Genomic DNA, 15,750 nt, shown 5'->3' on the forward strand with positions numbered 1-15,750 from the left:
ACACTGCGGGCGGGGCTCGGGTCTTTCCAGATGACACCTTGTTTATCGTCCGTTTGTTGGCGTCTGATTTCTTCCTCAGAGTGACGTTTATTTAGACGTTGTCCCCCTGTCTGAGTCTTGCCCTGTTGGGTTAATGCCCAGGGTGGCCGGGCTTTCTGACCTGAGGGCCACACAGTGTTTCTGATGGGTCCTCCTGCCCTTTGTCCCCGGGCTGCTCCCGTGGCCTGCAGACAAATGGTGCTGCCTCGGGACACTGACTGTTTCCCTGTCGGGTCGTTTTATTCTGTCCTGAATTTCATGTGTCCATCTGCAAGCTGTGGTTTTTAGGGTGGAGAGGGTTTCGAACTTTACCTTCCCAGTTTTTGCGGGGCTAATTCATTGTGCTTATAGGATAAACATTTTGTGCTCCTCACGGAAGAAACTGTTTTCAGGCATAGGTGGATGACGGTTTTGCGAATCCTCGGTATGGTAACTAGATCCCACAGCCTGTCCCGGGTGTACCATTCACGCTATCAAGTTGATATCAACGGGTCGTTCGTTTGAAAAGACGTTCTTCCTGTCGCGAATGAGCTGGAAGCTGCCTGCATTTCAGTGGTTCTTAGAGCATCTGGCCCGGTCCTCCCCCACACACCCCACGGCTTGTGGCTGGCCTGGGCTCCCCAGTGTACAAACCCGATTCTCTGAACACCCTCCATCAGCTTCTGGTCCTCTGGGCTGCCCCCCCGGCCTCACCTTCCACCCCCCACCCCCCAGGTACTGGCGTGCTGAACATTTGCAATGACACAGGGAGTTCTGAGCTCAGGGCTGTCTGTGCCCTGCTCTTCTCTCCCTCAGGACCGTCTTTCCATCTGTGTCCTCTTCCTCATCTGTGTGTCAGGATGCCACCCCCCACGTCCTGCCCCATCTTTCCTCTGGGCCTCTCGCAGCCTGTGGCTGCAATGGTATCAAAGGCAAATGAGACTTTGTATTTTCCATCAAACGTTCTCCTCACATTAGCATACCAGAATTTTAGTAAAATCTCTTTTTACAAATTAGCTTAGGCTTGTCTATGACTTCAGAAAAAAGGGTTAAAGGTCTGAGTCACAGAGTTATTGTAAAAGAAGTGAAATTGCCAGACTTTCCGTTATCCGGAGCGGATTCTGATGAGCCGGTCGGGGCGGGGGTGGGGGTGGGGGGGGCCGACATTTCTGACGAGCTCCCAGGTGACGTGATGCCGCTTGTCCACATACCCCGCGTCGAGGACTGGGGACCCCCAGCCGAAGAAGCTGGGCTATGAATCATCTGACTAGGAGACGTCCTTTCTAGAGCAAGTTTAGTGAATAGGAACCATTTATTCCAGAACTATTTAGTGAGAGCCTGTGAAGCAGCCGTAGGAAGGATCCTGGAGTGTGTTAGGTGCTGGGGCTCGGAGATGGAGGCCAGGCCCACGTGGAGACTCTCCCAGAGTGAGGAGGGACAGGCCGGCCAAATAAAACCACTGCTGCAGCCATAGGTGCGGTGACGGACAGGCCGCTTGGGCCAAGTACTGGCTGGTTCTGGAGCTCAGTGACCGATCTCAGGGTAAGTGACGACAGCGGAGCGTGAGGACAGGCAGTGGGGACAGATCCCTTCCCCCTCCATCTCTGGGAGCCTGACGGTTTCTCTGGGAAGTCCCCAGATAAACGAGTGGCAGATGTGTCCCTCGCCCTGTGTTTGCACAGTCACTGTCATTCCCTTCCCCGATTTGCACACTGAAGTCAGTGAGCCCCCGTGTACGCACTGATGGGATGACAGGACGAGAGGTTTCTGGCCCTGAGCCCCTGAGAAGCCCCTGAGGGGGGCTGAAGAGCCACCTCACGGCTTTATTCTGCTTGGAGAGCTAAGATGCAAACCCAGATGATTAACAACAAGTCTTTTACTAGCTGAGTTTTCTCCGTGACGACAGGGAGCTGCGTTAGGGCCTAAAAACACAAGCAGCCCCAAGTTCGCCTCAAGATTAAAGCCGCGGCGCCTGCCGTGCTCTGGGCCTCCCTGCACCTCCCTGTGCGACGAGGCTTTGTGGAATATCAGATCGGACTTGGGAAAGTTTCCGCAGCGCTTGAAAAACAGGAAGTTGGCATCTTTGTGGATCATAAATCAAAGTTGGATGGAAACCCCCTTCTGCGGACGCTCACCGTGCCATCTAAGCTCTTACCGCACCTTGTGAAAAAAACGCAGGAAGTTCTGAGGATGCTTCGTGCAGCTAAAAAATGATACGTAAAATCCCTTGGTACCAGCTCTCAGCACAGTGATGCCTTATTTGGCCACAGTTTTCCACAGAATGAGGTAATACAGCGCCGGTTTTCATATTAGAAAAACAGTTACGCTTCTTATTGTTACCTGGTTGATCCTAGAGGATGTGCTTTTTGTTTTTGCCATGTAACAGCCTCACCACACCTCCTAAAAAAAAAGAAAAGAAAAAAGAAAATCCCTCCATATGTTGAGCTCATACTTTTGTCCCTGATATGCCCTTGTCTGCTGGTCTCTTCCCTGTAGGTGGGTGACGCTCCCTCTCGGTGGTCAGCCTTTTATGCTTTTGGAAGCGGCACCCACACCATTTAAATGCTGCACCTTCCATAACATTCTCTTTGGCCAGTAACATTTCTGGCACCCATCTGGCTGGATGAGGGCCTGTGTCTAAAATGAAACGAAACAAAAGCAAAACAAAAAGGAAACAAGCACACAAAGCAGAAAGCCCTGAGCTGCACCTCCTTACTGTGTGCTTACTGACTCCCAGGGGACCGTTTGCACGGATGTGCAGTCGTCACGTGATACCGGGGTGCCTTCTTGCCTTTCCTTGGTGGATGTGTCTTAAGGGAAGTTGAGAAAAGGGAGATGTGTCCCACCGAGAGCAAATGAAAAAGTAGGTGTGGAGTTTAGCAACCCACCCCGTCCACGTTTTGTGTCAAATGGGACGTGTGGCTGAGCGCTGAGAGGCCTGGTCTGTGGTCCGAGGGAGCTGGCGTTGTGTCCTGGCCCCTTTCCAGCTGTGTGACCTTGGGGAGTGTTCAGCATCACAGATCATTTCCTCATCTGTGGCAGGACTTGGGTGGTGCTCCCTGGCAGACATGTTGTGAGCATGAAAGGAGGCAGTTGAACTAAAGGGGAGCCATCACTTGGAAGGCCACAGTCGTTCACCATCCTCGTCCTCATTTTCTTAAGTGACTCTGGGTGGGGACGGGTGGCTGGAAGGGTCACCCATGTGCTGCGTGTCTGGCAGCCACACCGAGAGATGCGAGACTCCCTCTTTCTCCCCCAGGTGGTGGCACTGCTTTCTGGCTCCTGTAATGGACTGGGGAGGGTGAGCAAGCCCTGGCCGGGCATCCCCTGCCCAGGGAGTTTGGCTGGACTCCAGGCCGCACAATGGTCGTAGGGACATTTGACACTCAAATAACACAAGGCCGCATGGCAGGAGCAGAGGGGAAATATAACCCGTTGCAGCACCCCTGAGGGGCACTGGGACACGTGTCCCACGCGTATGTATAGAAGCTCATTCTACCTCCAGAGCAGAGAGCTTCCGACAGTCCTCATTTATTTCTGGGGAAAATCCTCAGGTCTAGGTTTTCTTTTAAATAGTGAGTAGTAACTGCACCAGCGGCAATGTAATGTGAGCAGAAAGGACCCGCATAAAACGTTTCCTCTTCATACACATTATTGCTGTGGAGTCTCATAGCCCGCAGTAGTTAATACGTGTAGGATGGTTCTCGAATGATTTTGTGATAAAATAAATAGGTGGTGGTTACGGTGACGTTTTGCTAGTCCAACTGCGGCAGGAGAACACGAGAGCAGCTCTTAAAGTTACAACATGGTCAGGCCTAATATTTGAGCAGAGGTGGTGGTTACGGTGACGTTTCTTGTTGGGACGGTGTAAGGTCCATGTTCCCATGTTGCCCAAATTCTCCTTTATTGTCAGAGTCACAGGAGTTTAGTGTTGTGTGTTCCCGAGGGCCTGGGCAGTGAGTCCTGTAGTACAGGTCGGTGGTGGTGACCGAGCTTATTCGGGCTCCTGCTGAGGCAAAGAGCGGTTTTGGTTTTGGTGGCATCATTTAAAAAACACGTTGTCTGTCACCATTGCTTGTTCTGAATCCTAAAGAAAAGTGTTCCGTTGGCGAACTGAGGACTGATCCTGCAGGATGCCTTTTGGGTGCTTTTAGGAAGGCAGCGCAACTCGGGGGGTGGAAAGCATGGGCTCTGGCGTCAGAGGACTGTCAGCAGCCCGGCCCCCTCCCTTCTGTTGCAGGACTGGGGCGGGTTGTTTCTCTTTTGAATGTTAGCTTCCTTAGTTGTAAGATGGGGCAGTCTTGAACATTCGTGAAATCATTTTTGTATATCGGGGGGAAATCTAAGCTTTGGAAACAAAGAGACCCCAAAATACCGACTCTTAAACAAGAACGGTTTATTTCCTTCTCGCCTGAGTCTCACCAGGTCATCGAGGGACCCAGGTCCTTCCGTCTTGCCCCATCATCTGACCGCTGTCCACACTGGGGGTCCCTTGGGGGCAGGGGAGGGAGAAGAGCCAGCGTCCAAAAAGTGGCTTGTCCCTGACGTTGGAGGAAGATGCACTGGCAGCTGTGTGAAGTGAGGTTTGCTGAGCACTGGCGTCCAGGGCAGGTGACCAGCCCGGAGGCGAGTGCGTCATTTGAGGGAAGACGAGCCAACGGTCCGATCAGAAGCTGCAGGATGGTCGGGAGTGGGTGGGTGTAAAGGAGAGCCTGGAAACGTAACAGCTGGGACCTGGGGAGTGGGGTGCCGTGGGGGGAGGGGCAGGCATCTGAGAAAGCTGGTGGGGAGCCCTCGGGGTGGCCCAGGTTGCAGACAGTCTGCAGGGGCGTCTGCTCCTGTCGCTGCAGTGCTGGGGGCCTGGCCGAGTCAGAGACGCTGTGCTTCCTCCTGAGACGGGCTGGGGGGGGGGCTGCTGCTGCGTCAGGAGAGACGAGCGTGTCCTACTCCGTGAAGTTCAAGAGTTAGATGCAAACCAAGGGTCAACCATCTCCTTGCAAGACATCTCCGTCTCCCTTTGGCTTTTTCTGACTGACGTGGCCCTCAGGCCACGTCACTGCTCAAGTCCCAGACAGTCCAGTCTGGGACCTGCAGCACCTCCGGGGGCAGCCTGGGGTCTGAGCCGTGGTGGCCTCAGCTCGGTGGGGCGTGGAGGGCACAGCACCCTGCAATCCGCTGGGTTCTTAATGGTCTGTGTCAAACTCACTTCAGGGACCCACAGCAATTAGCCTAATTACACCCCCCTTTTGCCTCTTTTGCTCTTTTCTAGCAACAATTAAACATGCAACCTTTCAGACTGGTGCTCAGCTCGTCTACAAATGAAACCCCAATCACAGCTTGCTATCGGTCCCTGAATTATTAATTCCTCACTTAACATAAAACAAATGCCTACAGGGAACGAAGTATTGCAAGAATATTTATTTTGAGTGACTCAACTATACACTTCCTGTTCAGTGTTAAGGAAAATTGGTCTTTATTATTCCAGGAAAATGTCAAGATCGCTAAGTTTCACAGCGTTTTGACCTGTGTTAGGCTGAACACACTCTCCACGTGTTTCTCATAAAAACACACATCAGAGGTGGCTTCAAACTGAACGTCAAACTTAGTTAAAGGTACGGACCTCTTCAAAGCTGGGGTGAATCGCGGCTGTAACAAGGAAATGCGCTCAGCCTGGCCGCGCTTCTCCCGGGGGCTGCCCCGCGCTGACGGGCTTAGCAACTTGGGGCGTGTTTTCCTAAGAGCCGCCAGGGAGCCCTCTGCTCCCAGCAGAATGACCTCTGCTTGCTGCCGGCTGGGGCTCTCCAGAAACCCCCTCTCCACCAATATTTCAAAAATGTATGCGAGCACTTCTAAAAACACATTTAAAAAAACGGCGTCCCGCGTCCTGCTTGCCCTGTGTGACTGGATGTGGCTGTGTACATATACACGCAAAGGCGTGTCAGACGGTACCGTCTTCTGAGTGAATGTATACTCTCATATTGCACGGAACGCCAGCTAGAATAATTGAAGTTCCTCCGAGTAAGAGGGACACAAAGGCCATGTGGTCTGCAGGCCACTTTGGAGTTGCTTAAAAGTCTTAGTTCTGGAACGTACTGGACCCGAAGTGCAGTGTGCTGGGTCGGTTCCCAGTATCTTTCTGTAGGACCCTAAGAAAAGCCAGCGCTTGGCAAAGGGATAATGAACGGCTCTGCTTTTCTTGGCAGCTGCAGGGGTGTGAAGGGGGGCATGGGAAAGGGGGGCCGGGTCACCCGTTCCGTGTACGCTGCTAACTGTCTAGTGATTCTTGCCCTCTTCAGTAATACAGGTAATTCTGAACTTCCAAACTGGATGTTGGAGGTGTTTTCTTGCTTTAACCATCTCCTAAGCTTCAGTGGCACTGAAGGAGGCTAATTTCTGGAACATAGATGCTACTTTTTAGGGCTAAATTCCAGAAAGTGTAAAGGCTTTTGTGTCTGTGTCATAGTTGGTATAGTGAGTGGCGACTCAATGCCTGATTTTCTCTAATATCGTTTCTGTTTGAAGCAAGTCCTAAGGGTCACCCTGCTTGAGAGATAGTGTGGGGATGGGGTTAGAATGTGGATCCTGGAGCCAAACTGGCAGCGTGGGCTCAAATCCTGGCCTCCACTAACTATTGTGTCGCTTTGAGCAGGAAGCTTTAAGGTGAGGAGAGTAACAGCTCACGAGCTGTTCTGAGGACCTCGCACACTAAGTTCTACACAAGTGTTAGACGGGTGAGGGTGTCCACCCATCACTTACACAGTGAGTGACACAACATGCTTCATTTTCTGTGTAGAGAAACGATACACAGATTGAATTTAATGCTTTAAGTACCCCACTAAGGACAGTGGATCATTCTAGAAAATATCCAGACATGGAAAAGTATCTATTCGTGTGGAATTCTTTGGAATCCATTGCTAGTCAAGTATCTTAATTACCTAGAAGCTTCAGTACCCAATAGAATGAGGACAACATAAAGACTTTTAAAAATTATCAGGCTGGGCATATCAATATTTATTGGAATACTGAAAAAAAAAATTCCATTTTGTTGAGAAATTCCTGGCAAGAACGGACATGACAATATGTATTTCACTGATACAGTAAGAAAACGTCAACAAGTAACCGACTTCACACTCTAAACATTGCATGGATTCAGGTCCAAGGTCACTGGAGAAGATCCGTCATAGAAATACTCAGACATTACAGATGGTCTGTTTACAAACGGAGACCAACTGTAACCGACCCGACTAAGCCCAAACCCTTTCTCTTGGAGTCTGCTTCTACTCTTGAGTCCTGTCATGGGTAAGGTGGTTGCTAAGTAGATGTCTGGTTACAAACCGTTTAGCCACGAACCCTGGAGAACTGTTATCTGCCAGCTTTGGCTCACACGTTCCATGGGCTGCGCATACTGGCAGTGGTGCATTTCGTGTATCAGCTTCTGTCCGTGATGTCACCAGTAAGCTGGGTACAAGGGACTCTGCGTGTTGCCCATCTTTCTAACTGTTCTCAGGGTGTACTTTACTAGGTTAACAACATACCAACACGTGACATTTGTTTCAGTTTAATATTCATTGGGGAGTACTGTATATTTAAACTAAGAAAACATAAGTGTATTTTTTTTATTTTTGCAATGTTAAAGACCCTTCAAATAATGACCCCACAGCTCTCATAACTGTCCCCATCAGTGGCTCACATGCACGATGGAACCACGTGACTGACTGCTGACGGCCCCATCCCTCTGCACGTGTCTTCCAGCCAATGAGTCTTTACCTGGAAGAAAAATGACGCTGTCACCCTACTCAGTGCTCTGGAGATGGGCTCTGGGCAGCAGGTGCCGTTGTCCTTTGAGCCATGAAGAGAACACAGGTGACGAGCACTCCGCTGAGCTAATATGTACCCTTCACGTGGACAAGTATCAGAGGTGATTAATAAAAATAAGAGTCCTTTGTACACACAGAAGTAATAACTAAGATCTTTGGTATATAACTTACAACGCTTGGGAAGGAAAACCAGGTAAGACTCCACCCTTGTTAAATTCATTTGAAAACGGAGGAAGCTACAAGTCACATAATTTACAATAGATATTAAATAAACTACAGAGAGAATTAGAAAGATTTACAGACATTTAATCAAGTGACTGATTTTACTTCATTAAGACCCTTCTCTGTTCCTGAACTATGTTTCACTAACTTGAAGACATGCTACAGTAAACACATATATTTGGTTTCTTCAATCTTGGCTACATCTTACACAGAGGTGAAACCAAGGAATAAATTAGCATCATAATTGTCTACACTTGAAACTATGATATACAATATAAATAAACTGTTCAAAAGCCAGACACATTTATGAAAAAAATTAAGGGACTAGGAGATACTTTTATTTTCTTTACAGTTTCTACAAGTGATTGTGCTGCCGATAAATTCAACAAAAAATTAAAGTCTAAATGAGATTCCTGTTTCTGATTTTAGTGTCTCACGACATACAATAATTAAGGACTGTTAAGAATAATTACCAATCAGAAAAATAACATTAAGGAAGTTACTGCGTTAGCTATTTTGTCATGTCCCAGTCTCCCTCCCCGCCCCACGCCCCCAGGACCTAAAGAATGTAAACACTATATCTTATTTGACTTGAAAGTATTAATACTTTATTTAAACAAATGTTGATCCACATGTGCACAGCTACCTTTCGGAATTGTGAAATAAGGCAAGACCCCTACCTGTGCTGTCGCTTGTTGATAACAGATAGTGCTGGCTGGAGAGTTCTTTGGCAGCTCTCTGCCCTCCAGTGTTTGTTCTATAGCAGACTTTGGTCTATGACTTAGAAAGGTCAGTACCACTCTCTTCCTCTCCCTTTTGCGGAAGATCTGCATTACTCTAATATCCTTCCAGGCCATCTGTAAAAATCACTGTTTCCATTGTATGTTAGGGGATGTTTGGTGGCGGCAAGAATGAACCTTCAGCTCATCCTGTCTTTTCTGTTTGCATAGCATAACACGCTTCAGTGTGGTTTCCAACTGCTTAGAACGGTGACTGTGTGACATCCCAGCAAAATAGGTTGCGGGTTTTATCTTGAACTGAACTACAAACTTGGATGGTTAAAAGCACGGATGTACCCTAACAAGACTTTTGGCTGGAAATTTTTGTGAAATTCCACAATGCCACATTTCAGTAACAGTAGCAGACGGAAGGTCTGGCTTCAGCTACAATGCGTGTGCTTTAAAAATTTGTAGCCATTTCCCTTAATAGTAATGAATGCTTATATAAGATCAGAAGAGGGATACCGCCTGCTTTTTCTTAACATTATGAACACAGGACAAAACATACCAGGACATATTGAAAATGGCAAGCTAACATATTAAGAGACTGTTCTTATTAGCTGTTTGCAGGTCTAAGACAAGGACACTCAAAATTAGGCTTTTCCTGATACCATGGAGCTAGTGGGTGTGGCTGAGCGTGAATCCTTAGTACAGAGTCCAAGGTCAGACAGGTGCTGGGTCCTTGAAAGGAAGAAGGAAGGGCTTCTCTGGGTGCAGCTGAGGGACCCTTGAGAACCACTGAGTTCAGCCTCACCAAAGAGGAATTCTGTACGCTCGGATCCCCTGCTGCAGAAGCCTAATTAATAACACAGACCAGTTCCTAAGTGTCTTCACAGCAGAGATCAGCTTAAATATACAGGAATTGTTCTGTCCATTTCTGTTCTGACGTGTGGTGTCGTCTCCACTTGGGAGCTGAGTCCACTCCGGGTCTCTGATTGGACTCCTTTGGGGTTTTGATTCACAGTTTGCAATACAAATACCCTGGTACATCATTTATTTGCTATTAAGTATTTGATTATTATGCCTTTTTAAATCCAATCTCTTTAAACCAAGTTTTTAATTAGTGTTGCTTGGAGCAGTTCAGAGTAGCTTTCCCCCTTTCTTTCTTCCTGTCCTTCCCCCCCCACCCCCACCGTCTCTTTTTGTTTTGGAAGCAGAGCCCGGGCACGTCACTTAGGCTCTTTTCGCGTGCAGCATTTCGATGAGGAGGTTATTGTAGGGTACGTCCCCGTTCAGGTGCTTGCAGTACAGGTATTCTTCCGCCTGCAGGCTGATGGCCCGGATTTCCGGCAGTCGCAGGAGCAGCTGCCCAAATTTCTCCGTCTGCTGCGGGTAGTTGCACACCGTGTAGTCCAACAGGGCGGCGTTCACTTGTTCCTGGACCCCTTCCACCAGCTGGAAGTTCTCAAGGTTTTTGACATCTGGATTTAAGGAGGAAAAAAAAAAAAGCACACAAAATTTCAATGGCGTTTAATTCCTGTTTGCTCCAGCCGTGGGTTCAGCTCACGGCGGCGTGTTCCTCCTGGCAGAAAGCTTACCGTCTAAGTTCCCGGGCCCGAGGGAGCCCCACTCACCCAGCTTCCGGGGCGAATGAGCACAGAAGGGCTTGGGAAGGAGGTCTTGTTGAAATTCTGCATACACCTCACATCAATTAGACACCAATGGATTTCGAGCAAGGTCAACTCTTTTCCTATCTTACAAAAGGAAAGGTCTGAGGGCTCCGAAAGTAGAGGGATCATGATATATCGCCAGCAAATGAGTCCCTGGAGAAAGACCTATCTTAACCCAGTATATTGCACAATTCATATAATTCTGTATTAATTTTTCTGACCCAAGGTGAAATCTCTGTCCAGGATATGATGTAGTTAATTCTAATAAAAAGTGACAGGGTTCTTGTTTCTGTTTGACATTTTCTAAATGATTCCGAAAGCCTCTGCCTCGCCTGGCCTATGCTGATGAACCATCTGGTACGCTCCACTGACTGCCAACGGGTTGCTCCTGCTGGGAACACTCTAAAATATATATCTCGGTGACTAATGATCTTTATCAAATGAAAGCCTTGTCCTTTAGGCAGAACACAAGCCAGGGTGGCTGGTGCCCTTTAACCCGAAGTGATATCGAAGCCTGTGCTTTCCTTTTTTGTTTCGTCCCGGGTCCCTCAGACAGACGTGGGGCAGGGGGCTGGGGGCGCACAGGCAGTCCGCCGGCCTCACTCCTGGGGACTGTCCAGTCGTAAGGCACCCGCCCTCGAGGTCCATGTAAATACCGAAAGACAGGGAGACACGGGGTCCAAGAAGACAGACTGACAGACAAGCAGGCAGGCAGACAGTGAGCGGGAGAATGGTGATGTTGGCATTTCTCTTGTGGGATTTGTTTATGTTAACAGTACAGTTTTCATCCAATGTATTTATAGAAGCCTCTGGAAAAATTCAGAGGGGTGTGTGTGTGTGTGTGTTTACATACGTGTATGCTAAGGAAGGAAAACAATGCAGCCACCCTCCACCCCCCGCTCTATTTTCTAATGGACAAAAATGAGTAAGAATGATTCTGAAGAAAACCACGTCAGACTATGACTCAGCAGTTCAGTGCTAAACCGTCCGTCGCTACCAGAGGAATTCCCGCCAATATTTCGGCCTCTGTGCTGTTTCTCTCTGAGCCTGTACTTAGGGCCATGTCCATTCTGGGATCTCTGAAGGCTTTACAAGGTCGCCTTGCGTTGCTACTGGAATGGGTTCAGGATGGGTTCCGTGCTTACGTTCTGAGACACAAGCATGGTCCCTCCTTCTATCCCCAAGTCTGGCCCAGATTCAAAACAGAGAGGGATTTGTACTGAAATAGATAGAAGCTCTGAGCCTTGGGGGCCACGTCTATTTCAAACTGAGATGGCAGAATCAACGATAATTGATTATTTATTAATGAACTTGTGACAAATGCCACACCATGAGGAATTCTGCGTCTTCCTTTGGCCTTGAAACTGGCAGCCAAGGTGCTATCTGCTTGACCTATTACAAACATGTGGCCCTTAGCAGTTAAAAACATTTTCCATCTATCTCCTTTCAAATTCTTAAAAATTATTATAAATTAAAGTACATATAAACATTAGTTACATTTGATTCAATGTTACAAAATGGAAACAACTGGAAACACCTTTGATACATTGTACCTGAATCCTGGACCGAAAAACCTACACGTTAACTTTGTCCTCTGTCCTCGTCTGTTACACTTTCACAGGCTCACTTTCTGGTCATGGAGACAGATTCTTCCTTCAGCGGGATGGCAGAGGGCTGAGCTAATTCAAATAATTCATCTGAGTTCCGACAGATTTCTCGACCTGCTTCTTTTTGCCCTCCACCCAACTTAGAGAAGACAGACTGCAGTTTTCGCCTTTACAAACGCCAAAGAAGTTACAAAAGAAAACAAGCAACGTCCAGTGATTTAACCACCATTCCAGAAAAAACTTGCAGTGGAGGATTATTTTGTACTACAATGAAAGATATTCTCACAAGCAAAGCTAACAAAAGTCACAGAGATTAGTAGGGAAGATGTAGGAATTTGCACTGTAAAATGTAAGATAAACGCATAATAAGCTTTTAGAAACTTTGTTTCTGATAAATGTGTTGCTTTTTTGAGAACTAGGTTCAACCTCCTATGATAAATTATGCCACTCTGTTAAGAAAGAATAAAACTACTAACAAACATAAGCCAAAGGATAGATCTAAGTCAGGTTTATTCACTTGCTATTATTATAGAATGATTATTTAAAGTCCTCAGCAGTCACTGGATAATTTCCATAAATTCTGGTCCAAACTGGCACCTTTCTTCCAAGAGCTTAAAACTATATGCCGTTTCCTTCTGAAGGAAATTGTAAGGTTTCTCTCACTTGGCCACATGTACAGTTTTTCTCTCAAGTTCATCACGGTTGAAGTCCCATGACAATTAATCACCCTTTCCACTGTCTGTGAAGTTATCATCAAATACAACAGAGATGCCCACGGCCCTGAAGGTGCTTTCTTACTGACTGTCTATTCTGTTTCTGTGTCTATACGGGCAATTTGTAATTTGGTGGCAAAGATCCGGATATTTAAACTATAAGGTGAAATAAAATAAGAAAGAAAAAGATTTTGACTGGATTCCTTCGTTTATTGACCGAGTAGTTCCTGGACCACCTCTGTGCTGGCTGGTTTATTTTCAGCCGTGTGTCCCTGTCATGGCACTTTTGTCTTCACCATCTGTTCCCAAGGTAGGCTGTCAGCGTCTTGGGGTGAGGGCTGTGCATTACTCTTGGGAGGACTCTCTAGAGTACTAATGGGAGTACTCCCATTAATGTTTGCTTTATGTTACTGGTGTATTTGTCCAAGATTGATGGAAGTGTGGAATGACCTCTTATGCTAACTGTAAGTATCTTATGAGCCAAGTTCCTTTCCTTTGCTAGTTCGAAGCCAGCTTTCAAAAACTGGTAAATATAATAGAGCCCCGAAATAAGTATTTTAAATGCCACAGTGTATTCTCTCTAAGGAACCATGCGGGGAACTCCTTTGTGACCTGAATTTACAAGTCTTGGTTTACATGTTTACATGAGGGTTCTCCCTGGTCAGTTTGCTTTAAGGGAAAGGTACCCCCCATTCACATCTGAATTTGGGTCCCTGGTTCCCGAGAACCTTGGTTTCCCTACCATGGAGAGATGGTTCACAAGAATCTCAGGTGTGGAGAAGATAATGTGTAAAACACGATAAGTGTGCCTCAGCGACTTGGAATTTTGTCTTTTCTGTAGTTCACCTGTATTCAGTTTTTAGGGAGAGTCCAGAAATGTAAGAGTGCTCCCACAATTCCCATGGACTTGGTTTTTCCGTCAGTTCACGCCCTTTCGTGAACGTTTAATCGTGAGATACATTTCCACTCGGAACCACGTTCTCTGGGCCGTCCCTCCTCCCATCCGATGCCATTCTATGCTGAGGAATGAGTGGGGGCTGGTGGAGGTGGGTCTTACCTACAGCAGGAGGCGGTCCCACCAGAAATCCACAAATGAACCGACATTAAATTATATGAGAAAACAAAATCTGGACAAACGTTCTGGAATCCTCAGAAAGAGATGTTTTTGAGATCTGCTGTCCGGTTCCCGTATTAAATAGCAATGGACCCCATTTGGATTTCAGAGAAAGACCTAGCTGGAGGGCAGAGATTGACATGAGACCCAAGCCCCCCACCCCCAGTGCTCCGGTGGCGTTTTACGTGGGCTCTCAGCATCTCCTGCGTTGGGCACTGTGTGCGCCTTTGAAATCCACGTCAGCTTCATTTTAATACAATTTAAAAACACAAGCTAATGAACTCTATCATTACAAATTCTGGGTTGAAAATTGTGTGTAAACAGACAGAGGCATTTTCTCAACCCTGTCTTGATAGCCTTTAAATTTTGATGACTGGTAAAGCATTTTGTGCTTCTCCTCTAAGTATCAATCTCTTATCATCTACTCTACTGTATCCACTCCGGGACTAATTACCGACTTTTGATACGGAGCTGCATTATGATAAGCTCGCAGTGGGTCGCAGCTTTTCTTCCATCCTTGTTGGAGAGTAAACCCTCAGGTCTTGAATACATTACGGCGCCGGCTTTGCGGGCGCACACAGCACTCAGGCTGTCTCTGTAGGCAGGGATGCTGGTCTCTGCCTCTTTGGTCCCGGCCACGTGGCACGACCTGTGGGTCCCCCATTCAGCACACTTTCCAGAGATGGGTCCTTCGCTGAGCAAGGGGGCTGGGGGTAGGAGGCGCCATCTTTTGCTGAGAAGATGTTTATCTTTGTTAATTTTCCATACATTGGGGAACAAATCTCATCCTGCCCTTTAAAAGATATAAAAGTGGGAAAAAAGAGGTACCACGTCGCACCAGAGAACACTTCTTTTCCTTGAGGTTTTTGGAGGGATGACAGTCTGTAAATTGGCACACAGCTTGTCCCCAGAAGACCCTTTCCTTTGCTAAGCCAGAAAAGGAGAAAGGAAGTGAATTTTCTGTAGGAATTACTTTTAAAATTATTTTTAAAGGGCTATATTAAAATAATTTGTACACATAATTTGGTGAGAAGTTTGAGATCAGCAGGCTAATTCTTTTCCTCTGAACAAAGTTCACTTCTGGAGGGTGAGGGCTGTTTAGGGGTTAGAGATGGGAGCAAGGGATTTTTAGTGCTGATGTCTAAGATTCGCTATTTCCAGCAGAGCTTGAAACTCAAGATTTTAAGTTGATCACTGTTAAGTCTTGTATAAAAATATATGTGTGTACTTGCTTATTAATCCAAGAGTTAATTTTAGCAATCAGATCATACAATTCAGCACCTTCATATGCAAATTACTAACAACAAAACACAACTCTTGGCAAGAGCTGTGTGTACAACTGTGGACATGTAGCACGTGTTGTTTATGTACGTAGAAAAAATAATTTTAAAAAAATGCATGTTAGACTGCATTGTAAATCAGGTGTAAGGGCTTACTATTTCTACGTACATAAGCAGCACATTTTTACAGCTCCTGCCAAAGAGTTGAATTTTCATTGTTTCATACCTCCATGTACATACAATATGTGAATTCATTCATTCACTCGTGCATTCATTCAGTCTGACAACACCTGGGCCAGGTGTTGATACAGGAATAGCAGACAGCCTCTGTGTCAAGGAGTTTCATGTGACAGAGGCAAGCAGTGGGTGCCTTGGACACATACAGGAAGGGCACCCAGCCCAGGGCTTGGGGGACAAGCAGGGTTCCTGGGGGAGGTGACATGGGCAGGTCCTGAAAAATGAGGCAGAGTGAGCCGAGCAACGCATGGGAGAAAGGCGCCTGCCAGCCAGTGTCCTCTGCACACACAGCGTGGGCAACAAGGGACCAGGAGGTCCTTGGAACACTGGAAAGGGTAGACCTCCCGAGGAGA

At 47.1% G+C, this 15,750-nt stretch overlaps 1 protein-coding gene across 6 annotated transcripts in view; it reads right to left on the reverse strand.

Moving 5' to 3' along the window:
• Window positions 1-7,006: 7,006 nt before the first annotated feature.
• NR5A2 (nuclear receptor subfamily 5 group A member 2) overlaps window positions 7,007-15,750 on the reverse strand; it is a 107,415-nt gene continuing 98,671 nt past the window's right edge. For all 6 annotated transcript variants that reach the window (XM_033099586.1, XM_033099585.1, XM_033099583.1 and 3 more), the window contains exon 7: window positions 7,007-10,257. In XM_033099586.1, the coding sequence (XP_032955477.1) occupies window positions 10,010-10,257 (248 nt within the window). In that variant the 3' untranslated portion in view covers window positions 7,007-10,009. The remainder of the gene's footprint in view (window positions 10,258-15,750) is intronic.

This window comes from Rhinolophus ferrumequinum, chromosome 27 (genome assembly GCF_004115265.2).
Source record: "Rhinolophus ferrumequinum isolate MPI-CBG mRhiFer1 chromosome 27, mRhiFer1_v1.p, whole genome shotgun sequence".
In the NCBI taxonomy this organism is placed as follows: Eukaryota; Metazoa; Chordata; class Mammalia; order Chiroptera; family Rhinolophidae; genus Rhinolophus; species Rhinolophus ferrumequinum.